The 21,436-nt window shown below is 62.3% G+C and overlaps 1 protein-coding gene across 7 annotated transcripts; it reads left to right on the top strand.

The window, feature by feature from the left end:
* Window positions 1-20,489, top strand: FBF1 (Fas binding factor 1). Of its 7 annotated transcripts, none has more exons than XM_045837331.1 (31): window positions 1-137; window positions 1,111-1,200; window positions 1,757-1,784; window positions 2,517-2,558; window positions 3,894-3,987; window positions 4,825-4,885; window positions 5,449-5,499; window positions 6,993-7,110; window positions 7,612-7,689; window positions 8,215-8,334; window positions 8,634-8,772; window positions 8,910-9,043; window positions 9,635-9,734; window positions 10,615-11,094; window positions 12,120-12,218; window positions 12,483-12,571; window positions 12,787-12,845; window positions 13,861-14,016; window positions 14,154-14,254; window positions 14,371-14,577; window positions 15,186-15,293; window positions 15,374-15,513; window positions 15,598-15,716; window positions 16,376-16,498; window positions 16,577-16,762; window positions 17,218-17,394; window positions 17,487-17,624; window positions 17,751-17,868; window positions 19,034-19,149; window positions 19,445-19,500; window positions 19,745-20,489. In XM_045837331.1, the coding sequence occupies exons 2-31, from the start codon at window positions 1,198-1,200 to the stop codon at window positions 19,788-19,790; spliced, it is 3,486 nt and encodes a 1,161-aa protein (XP_045693287.1). In that variant the 5' UTR covers window positions 1-137; window positions 1,111-1,197; the 3' UTR covers window positions 19,791-20,489. The 7 variants fall into 7 exon arrangements, with proteins under 7 accessions (XP_045693287.1, XP_045693286.1, XP_045693284.1 ...); XM_045837330.1 differs by having other exon boundaries at window positions 10,612-11,094; XM_045837328.1 differs by having other exon boundaries at window positions 6,993-7,134.
* Window positions 20,490-21,436: the final 947 nt, after the last annotated feature.

Raw genomic sequence — 21,436 nt, 5'->3', positions numbered from 1 at the left:
ACTGGGAGGTGGGCGGCTGCTGGGCTCCGAAGCGGGAGGCTTGACCAGGGTGGACTCCCCGGCGTCGAGGACCCGCGGCGATGGCTCGGACAAGTCCCAGCGGTTGCTCCTCTGAAGGGAATGGCGCGTAGCCCGGGGTATTTCAGGGGCTGGGAGGGTCGTAAGCTGCGCGGCGGCCGAGAGGGGCTGGGCGCGCGGAAGGGTAACGCGTGGAGGGGCGGGGGGTGGGTGGGACTGAGGAGTGCCTTCGGGAGGGCCCTCGCCGAGGGGCGGGCTGGGGATGTTCAAACGACTGTCCCGGAGCCGGCTGAGCAGCCGCGAGGACTTGATGGCACTTGGGGCCCCGCAGCCTCCGCTAGCCTCTGCCAGTGAGAGCTTCCCGCGATGCGGGAGGCTGGCACGCGACCCACGGGGGATGGCCGGAAGTTCCTGGACGTCGTGGGAGACTCCGCGAGTTGGCACTTGGAGGTCGTGGGAATGCCGTTGCAGAGAAAGAGAAACACGAACGTTCAGCCCCCCCCCCGTGTGTCACCCCAAGGCCCCTTGGCGTTCTCACAACAGGACGGGCCAACACCGAGGGCACAGACCACCCGCCCCGACTCCCTCCTCCCGAGGCCGGTTACTGAAATTACCCGAGCCTCTGGGGACACGGACGGGAGTCGGCGGCAGAGAGGGGCGACTCCGAAGTTAGTGTGAAAAAAGAAACTGAACACCGGCCGTGGAAATGCGCACGGCCAAGGAGTAGCCAGCACTCAGCTCCGCTCTTTGTGCTGAACGCCGCCCGGTATCGAGGCGCGGCGTTGCCTGGGAAGGTGTGGGGGCCGTGGTGCCGGGCACCCCCTTTCTGAGATGGAAACCTGCGGTCCCCCCCATCCTCTTTCCGAGGAGCAGTGCCCTTTATTCTCGCAATCTCCAGGCCTCCGAACGCTCACCAAATTGCTCCCACCACTTTGCCTTTCATCTGAATTGCTCCCCCACAAGGAATTTTTAATTCAATTAGGGAAATCCCAAATTGAATGAGTAAAGCTAGAGAAGCCTTGATAGGCCTTGGACCCAAGCGCGGTTTAGGCTACATCAGGTCTAAGCAATCCCTTTCCCTCTCTTCGCCAGGGAGCAGGAGCCTGTTGTGGGCGGAATTCAGATGAGCCGGTCGGTCGGGGCTGGGAAGGAGCTGCAGGCAGCCCCCCCAGCCTGGAGATGGTGAGTGAGATGCCTGGAGATGTGAGCCGGCCCCCACCCGCAAGGCCTTGACCGCAGGGCGTGCTGTGGGGGCTGGGTGAGGAGGACCAGCCTGTGGTTCAGGGACAAGGGTGGTGGAAGTAACATTGATAGTGAACTTCCAGCGTTTCTTCCGAGCCTCTCTGCATGTCCAGCTGGAAGCATTTTTAAGTCTGTTGCTGGCGCTGAGCTGGGGATATGGAATAGAGGAATACGTTCCCGGTCACGTTGCATGCTGGCTGGGAGGGTTTGTGTGTGGCGTCTGGAATTCAGGGAAAAGGGGAGACTTCTGTCCCCTGTGGGGGTGGAGGCGGGGACCCACAGTGGCATCCTCTGTTGGCCAAGGCTGTTTCCACTTTTTGAATGAGTCTGTTCTCAGATACTCAGGAAGCATGAATGGCTTCTGTCTCTAAATGCCATCCGAGCTCCTTTTACCACTGCTGACTTGGCAAAAGGCAAAGCAATTCATTGTGCGTTCTCAGTTTCGACATGCACTCATTGTTTGATTTCATAAAAGTGGTGTGTTTTCTCATATTAGGCACCAAAGACCAAGAAGGGACTGAGAGGTGAGTGGAGAGATTGAACATCACCCTTAAGCCAAAAATAATCCCCCCCCCTTGGGTCCATGTCTGTGCCTGAATGCTCCTGGCGGTTTCCCCTCATGCCTTAGGCAGTTTGGGTCATTTAGGGGACTCCTTATGCTGCCTCATTGGCCCTTAGAGCAGTTCAGAAATACACAAGGGATGGGACTGGGGAAGAAACCCCTTCTCTCTGGGCTCTGGACCAGAAGTACGCGGTCGAGGTGAGGGTGGTGAGGACACTCCCCTTCACTCAAGAATGAATCCAGTCCTGGACCTCGGGTTCCCGCGTGCGGGGGCGGGGGGGGGGGGCGAGGGAGGGTGCCTCCAGACCAGCTCTGGGGGTTCTCAGATGGAAGGGTACTAGGCGGTTATTGGCAGGAGAGAAGCTTGCACGTGCCTAGAAATCCTGGACACTTTCCCCAGAGAAGCCCGCTGGGCTAGTTGTTCAGGGCCTGGAAGACTGGCTTGTCCGCCAGCGTGCCGAACAGGAAGTAGGTTCCACCGAAAATCTTCTCCGTCTTCCTTTGAGCAAGTCGTCTTCAGTTCCTCCCCTGGGGCACTTCAGTAAGGCGATGTGACCTGTTGCCCGAGAGCGGGGAAACATCTCGGGGCCGGTGAAGACAGACCTCCCTGAGGTCCCGGGAGTGGTTTCAGGGTGGGAAGCCAGGACAGCCCTTCCCTCCTCCTGAGGTCATGGCCCCGCCCCTTCTCTTTCAGGCTCCATCGCTGATGTCCTCGGTGACCTCCTGGCGGATGAGAGTAAGTGCCCCTTCCCAGAATCCCCTGATTCAGGCTTGGGTTTTTTTTTTAATTGACATATAATTCACATAAAACTTACTCTTTTAAGGTGTGCATTCCAATGGCTTTTACTTATTCACAGAGTCAGTTCCAGCACATTTCACCACCCCACGAAGAAACCCCGTGCCCATGAGCATTCTCTCCCTGCTCTCTCCTCTCCCAGCCCCGGGCAGCCGCTGGTCTCCTCCTTTTGCTGTGGATTTGCTGCATCGTCTGGGCAGTTTGTACAAAATGGAATCACACAGCGTGTGGCTTTTGCATCTGGCTTCTTCCGTTTACCATGTTTTCAGGGTCCCCTTCTTCATGCCTCCCCATGGCTGTGTGACAGTCCATTGCGTGGCTATGCCACATTGTGTTTGTTCATTCATCAGTTGAGGGGACCGTGGGTGGTTGCCACCTTCTGCCTAGGCGATCGTGAGCGATGATATTTGGAGCACTCATGCACGGGTTTTCGTGTGCTTTGGGGGTGTGCCCCTAGGAGTGGGATCACCGGACTGTATGGTAACTCTGTTTCCCTGTCGGAGAAACCGCCAGTCTACTTCCCACAGCCGCTGTGCGGCGTTGCGGTCCCACCAGCGGTGCGGGAGGGTTCTGGTTTCTCCAGGTCCTTGTCAGTGCTATTGTCATCGTCTGCCTGCTTGATGCCGGCCCTCCAGTGGGTGAACCGCTGCATCTCGTTGTGGACTCGGTGTGCGTTTTCCTAGGGACTGAAATGATGTTGCGCACACATTCATGCACTTGCTGGCCATTTATTCTCTTTGGAGAAGGTCTATTCAGATTCTTGGTCCATTTTTTAGTGGTGCATCGTAAGAGTTTCCTATTAACTCTGGATCCCAGTCCCTCACCCTGTGTGTCCGTCTTTGGTGTTCCGAGGGGCAGGGCTTCAGGGTCCTGAAAAGCTCACTGGGGACAGCGGGGCTGAGGTTCCCCACGTCTGGCCCAGGAGGACCCACCAAGCGCAGGCCCGTGTGTTCCACCCGACAGCTTTGGGCCCTGGGAGTGCGTTGTTCCTCCTGAATTTCCATGGGGGTGGGGGGCAGGAGTGGGCTCTTCTCGTGTCAGCGGTTGGCGTGTAGGCTTGGCTTCCTGCTTGGAAACGCACCGCCCTCTCCCCGTTCAGGTTTCCCAGGGGTAACGCTGGAGCCCGCCTCTGGGGCCTGTTTCCTTCCTCCATAGGGGCCCTTCCTCCCGTGGGAAGTTCTGGTCGACAGCTCGTGGGGACTTGTGACCGCCGCCTCACCTTCACTCCGGTTCTCTGTAGCCGCATGACATCTTTGCTGTTTCCTTTTTTTGCAGTGACACCACCTGAGAAGCCCGTCCAGCTCGCGTCGCATGCCAGAGATAACACAGGCGGAGCGCAGGCGCTCCCTTCTGCAAGGCCCAGAGCAAAGTAAGCACAGGGTGGCTGGGCACCCACGGCCCCGTTCTGTCCCGAGGCTCTGCCTGCCCCGCCCCACCTGCCCCGCCCCGCCCCACTTCGCACCTCCTGCGTGTCCGTGTCCGCCACTCACGCCGTCAGGGACCTCCTCCCTGGTGCACGGCGGGGGTCAGAACTGGAGGGCGGAAGTCCGGCTTGCAGTCCTGCAGCTGCTGCTCACTGTGTGACCTCGGGCAATGCCTGAGCCTCTCTCTCAGCCTCAGTGTCCTCATCCTCAGAACAGGAGGACTGGCCTAGATGGGTGACTTTCGGGTTGTTTGTTCTTCTGAGGTTCTCCCGCCAATTCAGCGACAGGGAGGAGCTTTTTGAATTTCCCACTCCACCTTCATTTTAGCTAAAGCAGATCTGTTTTTCTCTCTTACCTGTCGTTTTCAACAGTTCGATTCTAAAGAGGCTCTGTTCCTTTTTTAAAAAAATTAAAAATCAGCCCTGGCTGGTGTAGCTCAGTGGACTGAGTGCTGGCCTTCTAACTAAGGGGTTGCCAGTTCGATTCCCAGTCAGGGCACATGCCTGGGTTGCGGGCTAGGTCCTCAGTGGGGGACATTCAAGGGCAACCACACATTGATGCTTCTCTTCCTCTCTTCACCACCCTCCCTTCCCCTCTGTCTGAAAATAAATAAATAAAATCTTCAAAAAAAGAAAAAATCATTGCTTTAGGCGGCCTGTGAAATTCCTTTTAGCAACTCTGTTCCCCCGGAGACTCACTTGGACTCTGTAAGCCATCCTTTCGTAGAATCACCTGGCGCCCTGGGGGTGCAGGTGGCGCTGACGCTGCCCGCCCCTTCGCAGGTCCCTCCTGGAGAACGATGCCTACGGCGCCGTGGCAGGCCCGGCGGGAGCTGACGCCGAGGTGAGCCCGGGCCAGTCCCCGCTCCCCGCCCTCCGCACCTACCCCCGAGACAGGGAGTTGGGTGCGGTGGCCAAGGGGCTGCTCGCAGAGCGGTTTAGAAGGGCTCAGAAAGCCAGTTGGGTCTTCAATCAAACCGACACCCAAGGGCTGCCGCGTGCCCACGGCAACGTCGGCTTCCTTCCTGCCCGTGGGATGATGGCCTGGAAGTCAGAGCTCCTGGCAGCCGCCGGAGCCTTGAATGTTGCCCCTTGGAACTGTGCTTCCACAGGAAACCCCACTGCCGCCCAGTCACAGGGGTGGCAAGTGGTGTGGCGTGAGCCCTGGGGGACTCAACGCGGTCTGGTCCGCGGGAAGGCTGGGAGGAAGGGGAAGTGGCAGCACTTCCTGGGCCCCGCACCCGGGCAGGTCAACTTCAGACAACACCCAGCCCCAGGGGAGGGCGGGACGCTCCTGTGACGCCCCACGGGCCGGGCTCCCGCCCTAACAGAGGCCGCGCTGCAGGGGCCAGAGCCTGAGCTCCACAGCCTCGACTAACCCAGGCCCGTCCCCTCCCTCGGACCTAGGTGTCGGACGTCTCCGAGGCGGACCCGCAGGCTTTGCTCCAGGCGATGAAGGTAACCCAGCGGCTTGCGCATTCTGGCAGCCCGTGGGCGGGGGCGCTGGCATTTCGTGCCGGGCCTTCATCCTCCCTCTAGTCTCCCTTTAAAGAGTGTGTTTGGAGCCCTCCCTCGGGCGACAGTGGGGCTCATGCGGGAGCTGTTGCCCTCCGCCCCCCGGGGATGAGCCAGATTCCTGGCTTCAGAGACGCGCCTGCCCGGAGACGCACTGGGCCCGGGCCTCTGGTGACGTGGGCCTGCCCCCCGGGAAACCACCTGGCTGCGTCCCCCCGGGGGCTGCATCTGCCCCCCCCCGTGGGAAAGATGAGGAGGCTGTCTCTTCTAAAGCTTACTCTTAACCTTTCTCCCTGTTTCTCCCCACACACCTCGCCCAGTGCCCCTCCGTACAGCTGTCCTTCCGTCAGATCAAGCCCCAAGCTAACCTTGACAATGAGTTTTAAGACAAATTCTGAAGACTTTCCAGTCTCTCAGTGCTCGGGTGGCCTGGCCGGAGTCTGGGCCTCCAGTCGCCCCGAGTCCTCCCTGCGCGCCCTGCAGCTGCAGCGCCCTGCGGCCTGACCCGGGCCCCCTGGCGCCCCCTGGCTGACACGTGTCTCCCGGCTGGTCTGGGCCACGGCCCAGCACCCGCTCTCAGCCCCGTGGGGGGGCCTGGAGGAACCGCAGTCCGTCCCCCTCCTGGCTCCAGACCCAGCCTCTCTAACCTGGGCTTGAAACCACCCTTTCCCGAGGCTGCCAGCTGGACCCTCCAGTCCTCCGACTCAGTTTCTGTTGGTGACTTCGAGTCCCATTCCAGAACCATGAGCTGAGCGCCCCACCCCCGCCCCCCCACTCGGCTTCCCTTCCGTTCTGTTCCCTGGCTCAGCTCTCCTTTTCGGAGGGGTCTCTCATTCTCCTTTGTTTCCTCACGGTTCTGCCCCGGGGCACCCACAGCGCTCCTTATCAAAACCCTCATTGAGTGGGTCTGGACTGAGGGCTCCTGAGGGCTCCTGGCGGCTCCTGGCTTGGTTCATGCGGCTTTTAATGGCATCCCAATAGAACATTCTCCCCACACTCCTGCCTCTAATTGCACTTCGTTTCCCGGGACCCAGGCAGGCAAAGGAACCAGGTTTTTCCTCGACTTCGGACAGAAAGTCTCGCGCCCCTTCTCAGTGCCCAGCAGCTGCCCCTTGGGGAGTCTTGGGGCCCTGCTCTGTGGCTCCCTCCGCGGACAGCCTCAGCACTGGCCGAGCCTGCGAGAGAAGCACTGAAGGCCGGTGTCGGCCACCCTCTCGGTCTGGCATCGGGGCCGCAGCTGCTGGGGGTCCCCGTCTGAGCCCGGGCCTGCCCGAGGCCGGGTGTGTGGGAGCTGTGCTCGGCCCTGCCTCTGTCCTGCTCTGTAGCCCCGTCCGGCCAGGGCCCCGTTCGTCCCTCATGGGAAAAGCAGCAGCACCGCCGCCGCCAGGCTGCCGGGAGCGCCTGCAGGGGTTCCCCCCCCCTCCCTGCCGTTCCAGGATCTGGACGACATGGATGCCGATCTGTTGGGTCTGAGGAAGGCTCACCCAGCTTCTGGCAAAAGCCCTACAAAGGGTTCTGGGAAGGAAGAGCTGCCTAGCACCCCCAAACCTGCTGGTACGTTACCAGCCACTGAGAAGGGTGAGTAGGACATAGCTCTTCAGGCCTAGGGAGCTTTGGGGGTGCGGGAAATGCTTAGAAGGAAGCTTTCCTGTTCTGAGGGTCTTCTCTGCCTGGGATGGAGAGGCTGGGAGCTACTGTGTGTGCGTGTGTGTGTGTGTGTGTGCGTGTGTGCACTAGTGACTATAGTGGGGGAGGGGCGCAAGTCCAGCTTCCTCCCTAGGGCCGTTCCGGCCCCTCTGAGTCCAGCATGGCCGCTCCTGGAGAAGCTGCCTGAGAATTTATGGTGACCTGTGCATCTCCCAGACCCTTGTCTCCGGAGTGCCTTGTGACGAGGGGCAGGCACTGTTTCCCCGCTAGAGGCCAGTGTGAGCGGGGCTGAGTCTCAGCTCCCCCACGGGAGAAGCGCAGCGCGCCCCCCCACGGCCCCCGTCACGGAAGAACCTTGGCCAGGACAGACCCAGGCCCGCGGCCTCGCCTTCTGCTTGCTTTCCGCAGGGGGTGCCGTCCCCAGCGTGAAGCCGTCTCCGTCTCCCGGCAGCTCTGGGCATCAGCACAAGAGGTTTTCTTTTGAAGGTACCACAGGCCCCGGCCGTGCCTCTGGGCCACTCCAGTCTGGGGAGTGGGGTAGCCAAGGCAACGCTTCCTTGCCGGACCGCAGCTGGGCTGCTGTGTGGACCAGATGAGGGGCAGACGCGGGGACCGCTGGCTCAGTTCTCGTGATTCCAGGGAGGGGCAGTTATGTGTGTTCGCCCGGATGATTGGGAAGCTTACCTGTGAGGACTTTGAAACCAGATGTCAAACTGAAGATTCTGTAAAGTGTAGGGGAAATTCCTTTCCCTTCGTGAACACACAGACGTTTGACTTCTCTGCTGAAACACCCAGGGACATTTCCAGAAGGCCGTGCGGGCAGCAGGGTCTGGGGGTCACGGGCAAGCCTGGCAGAGTCGGGCCGGGGGGCCCCCCCGACGCCCAGGGGCTCGCTTCTCTGTCAGGGCAGCTGGGGCGAAGGCGGGGCACGCGGTGGCTCCCCCAGCGTGGCGCCGGGCTGGTTCCGGGGCGCGCGTGCGGTCTGACCTGCGCTTTCCCTTCCGCCCCGAGACGCGGAAGACCCGCTGGCAGGACTTCTCTCTGAGGACGAGGAAGGGGTCGCCAAGAAGCCGCCTGGGACCGAGAGTAAAGCTGCTCCCGAGAAGAGCCCCGCCCTAGCCGGAGATCGAGGTAGGAGGCGGGCTCGTTTCTTGTCCCAGGAAGACGCAGCGGGCAGCCTGCGAGCGGGAGTTGCCAGCGCACAGCCCGAGACCCGCCCTGCGTGTCTCAGGACCAAGATCCAGGATCAAGAACCTGGGAGTGGGTCAGCGTTGGGGTCGGGTCCGGTCCTGTGGGCACACCAGACATGTTCAATGCCTGCTGCCCCTTCCAGAAGTCAAGGTGGCAGAGAAACGTGCCCCTCCGCCCATCCGAACGTCACAGTGCAGGGCAAGACGACTGGGCCCTGGGCCCTGTGTTCTGACTCCTAGGTCCCTCCGTTCCTCTGACTCCTGGGGACACCCCCGTCCGGAAGAAGGAAGACCTGTTCTTTGACGATGAGGATGACCTCATGGCCGCCCTGGGGTTTGGAGACAGCCCCAAAGCAGAGAGGAGGCCAGCGGGAGCCCAGTAAGCGTCCTTGGCAGGGGAGAATCCCTGGCCAGGCTGCTGATTCGGGTCCGGAGGGAGGCCGCGGGCGGGCACGGCCTGGGCCCCCCAGGAAGGCCTTGGGTGCACACGCGCCAGTCCCGTGTTCCGTCCTGCAGGGGAGGGCCCCGCCCCGCTCGCTCCAAGCTGGATGAGCTGCTGGGCCGAGGCTCCGCCTCCAGACACCTGGCCCGTCCAGACCCCGGGGCGCACCGGGAGTTCAAGCTGGACGGGAAGTACCAGAGGTCACAGGGTGAGAAAGCTCGCGGGGCGGGGAGGTGGGTGGGGGCCCCCAGAGCAGGTGCTGACCACACCACAACCCACGGTAAGAAGTAAGCTTTACATCGTGGTGCTCACACATCATTGTGCACTTTTGTGCCTAGCACAAGAGGTGTGAAGGCATGATTACCACGTTTAATGCTGCTTTGTTGTGTTTACATGCCATTTGACTTATAAATACGTTGGCTGCAACTCACTGACTCGGTTTCTGCACCTGCTGACAGGTAGCAGCTCACAGTTTCAAAACCACTGCTGTGTTTCTGAAAGCGTTGGCCCTGGGCCACCCGTCGAATCGTTCCTGTCGCACAGCTAGCCCACTGGCCTCGCCTCGCGGGCGCGGGGCAGGGCCGCACTGGGCACTCGCGGCAGCTGCCCCACGGCCCCCCCGGGCGGGCGCTGGGCCTGGAGACACGGAGCGCGGCCCCTCGCCCCGCCCCCCTCAGAGCGGCTTCTCTGGCATGCGTCTCCCCAGCAGGCTGCCAGTTCAGCTTTTTAGAAATAGAGTTCTGTAGCCACAATAGAGTTGGACTGCCTCGCCCCAAATCACAGGCTCCTTAATCCACAGACAAAGAAGACAGTTGGGGCAACGAGGACTTCGTCTTCGGGGCCTATCAGCCCACCGTGGGCTCCTCCGAGGGCCGGCAGTCCCGCCGGCCGTCAGTCAGGTAAGCGGGCCTGCAGGGAGCCGGGCCTCGGAGACCGGCTGCCCGCCGGGTGATGCACCGGCCTCGCCCCGTGCCCCCTGCGGTCTCGTTCGGAGGCCTCGGTGGGCGGGCCCCGGCTGTGGAGGCGGTCCCCCCGGTGCGGACGGAGGAGGGGGTTGCCCCGTCCCGCCCGCACAGGCCAAGTGGCACAGCCGCCCCCCAGCAGGAGCCTGGGCCCCCGCTCTGCCGCCAGCCTCCTCGGGGGGAGAAAGAGAATGGTCTGAATTTGGAATTTCCTCCCAGTGCGTGTTTTAAGCTTTGTATTTTGAAATAATCTCAGAGTGACAGAAAAGTTGTGAGAACGGTACAAAGAACCCCCTACCTTTCGGCCACACGGAGCGGTTGTCAGCATTGCGCCGCGTCGGCTTTGTCAGCCTCTCTCACTCTTTCAGTAACCCCTGTGCCCGTCAGCGCTTGTGTCCGACCCCAGTGTGTTATTCTTCAGCTTCGTACCTGCTGCCGCTGGCCAGCGACACACACAGGCGGTGGCCGAATAAACGAACAGGGAACAGAGTGACAGTTGCTGGGAAACCATTTGACCCAACTGATGGTCGCCCTGGACGTGGGTGTCTCACTGCGGATGCAGTTGTCCCTGGTTCAGGGTGTCTGTGTTTCATGGTGTTTCACAGACAGCGCCCAGCTGTCACCGCGCTGCCACCTGAACTGGTGCAGGCACCATGTGCTCGGGGCCTCAGGCTGGCACGCCGAGCCCGCGGGCACCCCGACTCCTTGGCGTGGACCTCACAGTCCCCGCCAGCAGTGGAGGGGGTGCCTGCTCAGGGGCTGTTGGGACAGGCTGCTGGCCCAGCCGTGGACCCCGTCCCTCTCTGTCGTAAAGCAGGTTCTCAGCAGAAGGTGGCACAGACCTCAAGGGAGAACCAGGCTCCACACAGAGCACCCCGGCGACGACCAGCCCCCCCCACCCCAGGAAGGGAGGGGCTGACTGGTTGGGCCTCAAGGACGAAGACGAGGACCCGCGCCCCCCCTCTCCCACCAGAGAGCCTCGAAGGGGGGGCTCTGCGCTCTCCACCCCCTTCGTGCCCCATCCTGAGGACCAGCCTCCTGCTCCGGGCCAGCACTCCGCCCCGGCAGGGCTGCCCCCCTCCTCCACGGGGGCCGAGCCGCCACCCGAGGGCGCTGGCGCCCCTGCCAAAGCCAGCCGGCCTTCCCAGCTGGGAGCGTCTGCGGAGACGGAGGAGGAGGACTGGCTGAGCCATGCCTTGTCTCGGAAGAAGGCCCGAGGCCTGGCCAGAGAAGAGCACGCTCTGACCTCGAAGGGCCTGAACCGGGAGGGGGCTGCGGGCCGATCCCCCTCCGGCAGGTACGGGCTTGGGCTGCTGTCTCCTGTGGCGGGAGGACCGGGCAGGGTCCGTGGAGCGCCACCCCTTCCCCGTGCTTCCTTCCTCCGGGCGCTGCCCAGAGGGTGCCTGGCTCCTGCCTTTGTCCCGGTGCAGACACGAGGGGACAGGGAGCTGTTGGCACTCACGCCCCCGCTGCTGTGGGGACAGGTGCCGGCTGGATAGATGGCAAACCCATTGCGGCCATGCAGCTGCCTCTGAGCAGGGGCCCTGCCCACAGTGCCCTTGGGCTGGCGAGGCCCCGGTGCCCGAATTGTCGGTGCTCACGGTGGCCTGGGCTGAAGGAGATGCATGTGTGTGGGTTGGCATCTGCCCGTGCTCTTTGGGGAGTTTAGGGAAGACGCAGCGGCCAAGAGGTAACTCCTGGGGAAGCCATAGAATGGGGGTCCTGTGGGGCAGGGCAGTGAGTGACCCCTGAGTGCAGAAGGAAGAAGGGGCTGGAAAGGCTGGGATCACCCAGAAGGAGTGACAAGATGCTGTGTGGCCAGAGCAAAGGGGACACAAAGTGACAGGCCAGGGACATGGCCCAGCCCTGGGGTTGGTGTGGATGAGGAGGGTGGCTTTGACCCGGACCTGAAACCAGGGGGGAAGCTTCCTCCCTGACCCCGGGGGCCGAGAAGAGCGGTGAGAACACCAGACAGGGGAAGGGAGGAACCTCGAGGGCAGCTGGACCTGGCAGAGTGAGCAGATCCTCAGTCTAAAGCCCTTGAACCTGATGCCTGTAACACCTGGTGCCTATAACATCCCCATTGTTGCTACTTGGGTTGTCGTCAGATGGTCACTGTCCACTCACTGTGCTCTGCTGGGCGCTGGGGCAGGGAGGGGCATCTGGAGGGCCACGGACTCCAAGTTGGGAGGCGACTTCCCACGACAGGACCGCAGGGACAGGCTGAGGACGGCCACCCAGCTTTGCCCGTGGGCCCTGCCCTGTCTTCGTCCAGCCTGACCTGGACCTCTGCCACCTTCACCTTAACGTTGGCTTCCTCAGCCAGCCTGTTGCCGACACTCAAGGGCTCCAGCAGGCAGCTGCCGAAGGGACCTCAGGACCAGCAGTGCAAAAGCCGCCTGCCCAGCTGGCCACCGCGGGGTACGTGTGTGGCCGGGGCTGAGGGTGGCGAGAGGCACTCTGGGGGCTGGACGGGGCCTCCTTCCAACTTGGGCCATTGGTGTATGGTTTCTGATACCTCGTGTCCAGCCCCCTGAAGCTGGGGTCCCATCTTCTCCCCTCCCCCCCGGCCCCGAGATCTCACTTTGGTGAGCTGCCAGCCACTGGGGCCTTTCCAGTCCGTGACGTGGGGCTGAAGTTTTCCTTTACTGTCCCCGCCCCCGCCTCCCATTCCTGTGTCCTCAGGCCCTCGGTGACATGGAACCCAGCCACCTTGGCCCTCCATGCAGGTGACTCAAAGAAGGGCCCAGCCCCTGGCGATGTTTCTGGCACCGGTTTGTTTTCTGCTCTGTCGGGGTTAAATCTGGGTAGGAAGGAGGCACCTTGAACTTCCTTTGGGGCGCCCAGAAGACAGTGATGGTGGAGCACGCGAGCACACACGCATGCACACACGCACGCACACGCACGCACGCGAGAGACACACACGCATGAGACCTTGGGGCCGCCGTGGGCCTCCTTCCCTCTCAGCTCCCTGCTCTTGATTTTTCAGAGCCTGCACTGCATTTCCTGAGCTCCCAGGAACCCACGGGGCTTTCTGCGCCTGTCCAGGTAGGGAGGGTGGGCAAACAGGTAGAGGTCCCAGGCCCGTGAAGCGATTCTCCCGTGGCCAGAGGCGGCACCAGTGGTTGGACCTGAGCGCCTGCCAAGATACTGGAGAGCCCACCCTGGCTCTCCTCGCGGGCACTTTCTTACACCATAGCCTGGGCAGGCGGAGCGGGCTGCTAACCTGCCAGCACTGATAGGGAATTAGGTGGCAACCAGGTCCGGGGAGGCAGGAATGCTCCAGTCAGAAAGCAGGGCTGCAGGCGTCTTACAGTTCCGTCTAGAAAGTCTCCTCCGTGCTTGCCATCCTCCCTCTGCCCCTCCTTCTGTTTCCCCGGCGTGGCAGTCACCTCTGGCCCTGGCCGTGAGGAGGCCCAGCCCCACAGGGCCACGTCCCTAGTAACCCAGAAGTGCCCCTGGAGGTGGGGGTTGGTGGGCAGCCAGCAGGAAGCAGGGTGGCTACTGGCATTAGGACCGCAGGCCTGATAGAAAGGGTCGGTGTCCTGGGTGTTTGTCGTCCCCGTGACTCTGCTGGGGCCCCCCGGTATAGCTCGGTTGGTCAGAGCGCCGTCCCGACGCGCCACAGTGGGGGTCGGTCTCCAGTCAGGGCACGCACGAGAGGCAACCAGTGAATGCGTGGACGCGGAGTGGAACAAAACATCGGTTTTTCTTCCTCTCCCTTCCTCTCTCTAAAATCAGTAAATTTTAAAAAATTAAAAAAAAAAAGGCTGCCGGGACTTGGCCATTTGTCGGGGAATCTGGGCCACTGCTGGGAGGGTGTTCCAAGGAGGGAGGGAGACTCATTCTCCTAACCAGACCTGAGGGGAGGTGCAGTGACCATGCGACTCTCCAGGGCCTCATTCGTGGCCCCTTGGCGCCTGGTCCCCACTACAGGGGTCCTCACGTACAGCCCGGATCAGGTACGGGGCCTGGAGGCCCAGCGAGCAGGGGCCCAGAGGCGGCTGAGCTCCCCCGAGCCCTGCCCCGCCTCACCTGGAAGGTCCCCCACCTCCTCCTACAGTTCCCGCTCCCGGAGGCCCTGGCACAGCACTTGCCGCCGGACGCAGAGTATCAGAGGCGGCTCCTGGCTGCCCGGGTGCAGCTTCAGAGCGGCACTGCCGAGCTGCAGGCCGAGCTGCTGCAGAGTCAGGCCCGGCTGGCAGAGCTGGAGGCCCAGGTGAGGTCGGGGGTGGCTGCCCGTGAGGGCAGGGCTGTGAGGGGAAGGTGTCACTGTGGGGGCCGGCAGGGTTGGTTCCCAGGGAGCCCGAGGGACCTGCCTTCCCGCCCTCCACGTTGCCGCTCGTGCCCTCCCAGGTGCGGAAGCTGGAGCTGGAGCGCACCCAGCACAGGCTGCTGGTGGAGAGTTTGCAGCAGCGACACCAGGCTGACCTGGAGCTCATCGAGAATGCCCACAGGTACCCCGCTCTGCCCGCGGCCCCCTGGGCTCCCTGGGCTCACGGCCGGCCCGCCCCAGGACCACTGCGCTCCCAGAGGCCCTTCCGAGTGTCACGGCTGGGTGTTCTGTGGGCAGAAGCCGTGTCAAGGTGCTGGAAGCCTCGTACCAGCAACGGGAAGAGCGGCTGCGGAGAGAGAACGAGGAGCTGTCTGCGCAGTACTTGTCTCACTGCCGGGAGGCCGAGCAGGCCCAGACCGAACTGCTGGCCCAGCACCAGCGGCGCCTGGCAGCGGCTGCGCAGGAGAAGGACCAGGAGATGGAGCGGCTCCGGGAGCTGCAGCGGTGAGGGCGCGGCCCAGGCGGGCAGGGGAGCAGTCTTCAAGGGCAGTCAGGGCACCCTGTTTGCCGTGAGACCCCCAAAGCTATGACTCGGCAGCCTTTGAACCACGGCCTAACCCCTTCCCTTCCAGGCGCGCACCCAGGCCGGCACACCGAACCATCACACCCGAGTGGGGGGGGGGGGACCCTAAGGGCCCCCACTGTGTGGGCCGGCCCAGTGGCAGCAGGCAACCGCAGGCTAACTCAGCCCAGCCTCATCCACCCGCCTGCTGGGCGTCCTGAGTCTGGTTCCTGGACTGGCCCTGGATGCGGTCTGCTGTGCCTGGAGTGTCAGCCTTGCCCTTCTAGATCAGAGCAGACAGGGAAGGGGCACATAAAAGGAGTCAGCTGGTGAGGGCAGAGCGGTCTTTGAACTCTTCTCAGAGCCCGGACACACCTTTCTTTCCCTCCATGTGGAGCGTCCTTCACTGAGTAACAGAAGGCACCTCCCCCTTAGAGAGTGGGTGTGGCACTGACTTTAAGGCACCAGGACAGATGGGGCTGAGCAGCCGGGGGACCCGAGGCCCTCCCTGGAGAAGCAGCCCCAGCCCGCCCTCCCCGCCGCCCCGCAGGGCCTCCATCCTGGAGATGCGCAAGGACCACGAGGAGCAGCTGCAGCGGCTGAGGCTGCTGAAGGACCGAGAGATCGATGCTGTCACCAGCGCCACCTCGCACACAAGGTACAGGCGAGGTCTGGGCTGTGCCCACCCGAGGGGCCGGTGCTGGGGTCCCCGGGCCGGGGTGACCGGATCCTCCCCAGGTCCCTGAACGGCGTCATCGAGCAGATGGAGAAATTCTCCAGCAGCCTGAGTGAGCTGTCCTCCCGCGTGGAGGCCTCGCACGCCACCACCGCCCAGGAGTGGGAGCTGGGCATCCAGCAGCGAGACAGGCAGCTCCGAGGTACCGTGTGCGCCGTGCGCCGCCTCCTCTCCCGGCTCGGTGGGAGGGCGGGCGGACAGTGAGTGCCCTGTGGCGCCCCCCAAGCTTTGCAGGAGAGGCTGGGCCACCAGCAGCGGGACATGGAGGAGGAGCGGGGCCGGCTCCAGGAGGTCATCGCCAAGATGGAGGCCCGCCTGAACGAGCAGAGCCGGCTGCTGGAGCAGGTGGGCCGCCCTCTGCCAGCTCGGGGCCGAGTGTCGGCAGCGCTCTCAGCCCACTTCCACCGCCACCACCGCAGGACGGCCTCCGACACGTCCCCTGCCCCTGCCCCCGCCTGCCCCCGCCTGCCCCCGCCTCTGTGCTCCACGGAGTGCCCTCGCCCGCCAAGGCCGAGCCCTTTCCTGCCCGCCGGCTGCACGTCCCCCTTTCTCTCCAGTCACCTGAATCTGTCACGGCAGGCGATGCCCGTGACGTTGGGAGAAACGCGTTTGCCTGACAGATATTCTGAACTCCCCGTATACTTTCCCATATAAGAGGAAGCTTTGTTCTTTAAAGACACCCGTGTCCCCTGGCGTACGCAGGGTCGTGCCCACCCTGGTGCTTTGCCTGCCCGGTTGATGGGAGACAGGGAGGCTGAGGGTTGGCAGTTCGGGGGGCGGGGACGCCGCGGCCTGCGGAGCCTCCCAGCAGGGGGCCTGAGCCGTGGGCCTTGGTGCAGCTACTCCGAGCCGCTGGCCCCGAGTCCTTCCCGGAGGCCCCTCCTCTTGTGTCCCTCTGGAAAGGACGTGTGTGTGACATGTTGTGGGAGACACAGGCGGGTTTGCCCAGCAGTCGGGCTCGCCTGGGAGCAGGGAGCCCACTCTCAGCCCTGACCCGGCCGCAGGAACGCTGGCGGGTGAGCGCTGAGCAGTCCAAGGCGGAGTCCACGCAGCGCGCCCTGGAGGAGCAGAGGAGGGTCAAGGCCCAGCAGATGGCCATGGAGCGCGAGGAGCTGGAGAGGGCCAAGGTGAGTCCCGCCACACCACGGTCAGCTGCCACCCCTGCCATTGTGCCCAAGGATGCTCACCCCTCGCCCTCCTCCCAGAGTGCCTTGCTGGAGGAGCAGAAGTCCGTCATGCAGAAGTGTGGGGAGGAGCGGCGGCGCCTGGCAGCTGAGTGGGCCGAGTTCTTCGAGCAGCAGAAGCTGAGTAAGGAGAGGGCCGAGCGAGAGGCGGAGCGAGCGATGCAGGTGGACACCCAGCGGGAGGGCACTTTCGTCAACCTGGTCAAGGTAGGGAGGGCCCAGAGCCGCCAGCTCTGCCCCTTCCCTTCCCGGTCCTCACTGTCTGCTCCGTCGGGACGGACCAGCTTTGCAAAGGGCACGGCAACGGCATCGGAATTGAAACCGCAGTAACCATACAATGACGGCTTCATTCTGCTGTCCTGGGTGCTTTCTACACAGGGCTCCTTCAACTGCATCACGTCCCCGAGACGGAGATGTTCCAGAGATAGGGAAGCTGGGGTTTAGAGAAGTTGGGCCCGCGGTGGGGGCAGCCCCGAGGCTCGGCCTCAGGCCTCCGTGACCGGGCCCCCTTACATCACCACCTCCTCCCAGGGTCAGAGTCAGGGTCAGGGTTAGGTGGAGCCACAGCAACAAAATGGGCAGGGCAGGGGCTCCTTGAACCCTGAGCAGAGCCCACCTCAGCTCCCGAGAGGACAGTGCAGCGAAGACTTTGCCATCTCCAGGAGCAGGCAGAGCTGAAGATCAGGGCCAGCGAGCTGCGGACCAAGGAGGAGCAGCTGGCAGCGGAGAGGGAGGCTCTGGAGCGGGAGCGGCAAGAGCTGCAGCTGGAGAAGGAGAGGGTCAGCGCCGCCGCCCTGCGCATCAGGCTCCGTGCGGAGGAGGTGGAGAGGATGAGCCAGGTGCCGGGCAGCTCAGCTCGGGGTGGGGCTGGAACTCGGGCCTTCCCTGGCCTCAGCCAGCAGCCCGGCTGACCCGGGTGGCCTCCCTGCAGGTGGCCTCAGAGAAGTACGAGGAGGGGGAGCAGGCGCTGCGTGAAGCCCGGCAGGTGCAGTCGGAGCAGCAGGCCCGGCTGCAGCTGGTGCGGCGGCAGCAGGAGTGGCTGCAGCAGCAGGAACAGCACGTGCACCAGGCAGGGCCCCTCCCAGCGCTGGCTCTCCCTGCGGTTTGGGGGGTCACACTGGGGCAGTCCGCTGACCCCCCTGTCTCCAGCCTCCAGCTCTCACATCCGTGTCCTTCTCTCTGGGGGCGGGGACAGGAGCATCTGAGTCTGGCCCAGCAGAGGCTGCAGCTGGACCGTGTCCGACAGGACCTGCCGTCGGGCCCTGTGGGGCTGTTCTCCAGGGCCCAGGGCCTGGCAGCCTCCGGCCCGAGTGGTAAGTGGCCCCAGGAGGACTGGACTTTGGCCAGTGGGCGGGGCAGTGCCAGGAGCGTCCCGCCCACGCCTCCCTCTGCTCAGATTCGGGGGTTGGCCGGGTTTTCCGGTCATCTTGTAACTACTGTGTACACAAGGAGTGCGTGTTCATTATAGAGAATAAATTTGAAAGTAGAGGGAGGAAAAGTCTTTTTACCTTCACCTGAGAACATGCTTATTTATTTTAGAGAGAGGGGAAGGGGGGAGAAAAACATCAGTGCCAGAGAGAAAACATCTGATCAGGGACTAAACCTGGAACCTAGGCATGTGCCCTGACCCAGAATTGAACCGGCAACCTTTCGGTGTACGGGACGATGCTCCAACCCGCTGAACCACCCAGCCAGAGCAGGAAACTCAAAAATGTCACTCTCAACCCCACTCTCTGGAGAAAACCCCTTTTAACACACGCATAGTGTTCTAGGCTGCCGTGGGTGTGTATTTTTTTTTAAGATTTTATTTATTTGCTTTTAGAGGGAAAGGGAAGGAGAGAGAGAGGGAGAGAAACAGCAATGTGTGGTTGCCTGTCATGTGCCCCCTACTGGGGACCTGGCCTGCAACCCTGGCCTGTGCCCTGACTGGGAATTGAACCCGCGACCCTTTGGTTCGCAGGCTGGCGCTCAACCACTGAGCCACACCAGCCAGGGCGAGTGTGTGTTTTTAAACACAAAATTGACATCACGTATGCTGTTTTGTGCCTTGATTTTTTTTTATTTGGAAATACACTTATGGAGCAGGCTTTCATTCCTGTAATTAAACATTCAGCCGTACTTTAGATCAGTATAAGTTTCCACTATTTTTAATGGAAATTAAAAATAAGGAGGCTGTTCCACATTTTTAGATTTTCTACTAGGTCATTTTTTTGTCACTAAGATAAACAGCATGTCGGTGGAAATGCGTTACATCCATCTCTGCACCTCCACCTGACTCTGACCCTTGAGTAAGTTCCTAGCACTGGACTTGCTACGTAAAATCCCACAAGCAGTTTCAAGGGGTTCTGCGAGTTGGTGGGTATGCCCAGAAGGCTGGTGCTGGCTGCCTCCGAGTTTTGGGGGTGAGCAGGCCCCAGAGAGACGGGCTGCGGCCATCCTGCCGCCCACCGACGCCTCGGCCCCTCACTTCCTCCTCAGGCTTCTCAGCCGTGGTTCCCGCCCCCGCCAGTCCTCAGGGCAGCCGGCCGCCCGCCAGCCTGGGCCCCTCGCTGCTGCACGCCAAGCTGGTGCTGCTGAAACACACAGCGGAGCAGGTGAGCATCCCGAGCGGAGGCGACCCTGGCCTGTCACTCCCCGTCGCGGTCACACTGGTGACAAGCAGCCCAGGGCGCGGGCAGAAACGAGCACATCCTGGTGGGGTGATGGCTGAGCCCACCCCCGGGGGAGGACAGGCAAGCAGATGGCGTAGCCGCCACCATCTCTGAGACCCGTCCTGTAGGCCAGGCCCTGTTCGGAGCCATTGCCTCTGTCATCTCAGTTGAGTCTCACAGTGACCCTGTGACAACAGTGGTGGCAGTCACCACTTACAGAGCGTTTCCTGTGTTCCAGGCTCTGCACGGAAAACTGTGTGCACTAGAAGCCTTGCCTCTCCCCCGCCCTGCAAGGCAGGTGATGGCATGTCCAGTTTACAGACGGGCTCAGAGAGGCGCAGTCACGTGCTAGCGGGGGCCTCTCACTCCAGTGCGCGTGTCCTTCCCTGCCCCCCGGCCCCAGAGCCAGGGAGTAAGTGGGGGGCGCCCTCAGTAAGGGCCGACTGGGCTACCACCCAGGGGTCCGCCACGCTCTCAGGCCCCCGCCGCATTCCAGGACGGGCCAGAGTGTGGCTGCTCACCCAGTTCTGCCTTCCAGGACCGAGACTTCTTGGAGAATGAACAGTTCTTCCTGGAGACGCTGAAGAAAGCCTCCTACAACGTGATCTCTCATTCGGCCTGAAGGCCCCACTGCCACCTCTGCAGAGGACTAGGACCCTGGCCCCGTCCCCACCTCCCCGCCGGCCGCCAGCTCCGGGGAGGGGCCGCCCGGACCTGACAACAGCTCTGCCTGCGGACGGGGTGGACAGGGTGCGGGCCTCCTTTCCGAGCGCGCCCCCTCGCCGCTGAGGCGGGCAGGCGCCCCCCGTGCCTCTAGCGTCTGCGGTACGATGGCCTCTGGGGGGACACAGCGCTGAGGGTGTCTCAGCTCCAACGCACCGTCAGCCTCAGCTTTGGTTCTCTTGCGCTGTGGACGTCCAGCTCAGACCCCAGGACCTGACTGGGCTCCGTGGACCCCGGCCTTTGGGGGGTCTTCTCAAGGGATGCCCCAGCAACCTTCCGCCCTCTCCGCCCGAGAGGCCGGCAGAGGCAGCACCGTGTCCCGTCCACTGTAATGGGGTCAGGGAGTGGGACCACACGTTTGGAAGGATCTTCTCTCCTGCTGGTCAGGGGCGGAGGGTGAGGGGCGGGCAGGGTGCCGTGCCTGGCCAGCCTTGACCTCACAGCCAGCCCTTCACGCCCTTGGGCGGGCTCACGCCAAGGCCCCGCTCGTTCCCACCTGCCTGAGTGACCAGCTTGGCGTGGTCACTGGCCTTGTCGGCTTTTCCTAATAGGCACCCCGGAGGTGGGGGTGATGGGGGTGGGGGTGATGGGCGTGGGGGAAGGGCAGGACACGAAGGCTTCTCTCGTGCTGTTCACCCACCACAAGGCCACAGCTGGGGGGGGGGCGATCAAGACGACAGAGCTGGGGAACCCTGAGGGATACACCCAGGATGCCCCCCCCCCAGGCGGTGTGGGCCAAGACCAGCTGGAGGGGAAGGGTGGGAGTCACAATTGCTTGTCAAACGGCTTCTTCAGGCACGCAGTGAACTGAGCAGAAAGTGTCCCAGTGAGCAGGGAGGCGGAGGAGGGGCCGAGGGCCCCAAGGGTCGGTCTGTCCTCCGTCTCAGCACAGCTTCCAGGGCGGCCTTCCTGCGCCCCCAACAGCTCCCGAAATTCGTCTTGGACCTTGAATTGCTGTACAATTTTTTTTTGAAATGCACTGTTCATTTCTTGCCATACATGATTCCGAGACAGCCTTTCTATTTTACAGTTTCAGTTTCACTCTATGTATGTGTCCACAAATAATACACAATATTGATTTTTGTGTTTAAAAACCTATCTAGCCCTAGTCGGGTAGCTGGTTGAAAGTCATTGTGATATGCCACAATGGGTCGTGGGTTCCGTCCCAGTGAGGGCGCATGTGCAAGAACCACCCAGTGAGTGCATGAGTCAAGGGAACAGCAAATTGATGTTTCTCCCTACCCGCTTCCTCTCTAAAATCAACAATTAAAACATCTTTTAAAAATCTAAATAGCCCTGGCTGGTGTGGCTCAGTGGATTGAGTGCCGGCCTGCAAACCAAAGGGTCACCTGTTCGATTCTCAGGACACAGGCCTGGGTTGTGGGCCAGGTCCCCAGTTGGGGGTGCTCAAGAGGCAACTGCACATTGATGTTTCTCTACCTTCCTCTCTCCCTTCCCCTCTGTCTAAAAACAAATAAAATCCTCAAGAAAGAATAAAAATAAATTT

The sequence above is a fragment of the Phyllostomus hastatus genome, unplaced genomic scaffold, assembly GCF_019186645.2.
Source record: "Phyllostomus hastatus isolate PE091 unplaced genomic scaffold, TTU_PhHast_1.1 phas_contig_210, whole genome shotgun sequence".
Lineage (NCBI taxonomy): Eukaryota > Metazoa > Chordata > Mammalia > Chiroptera > Phyllostomidae > Phyllostomus > Phyllostomus hastatus.
The sequence above is the reverse complement of the archived record's forward strand: the minus strand, read 5'-3'. Positions and strand labels throughout refer to the sequence as shown.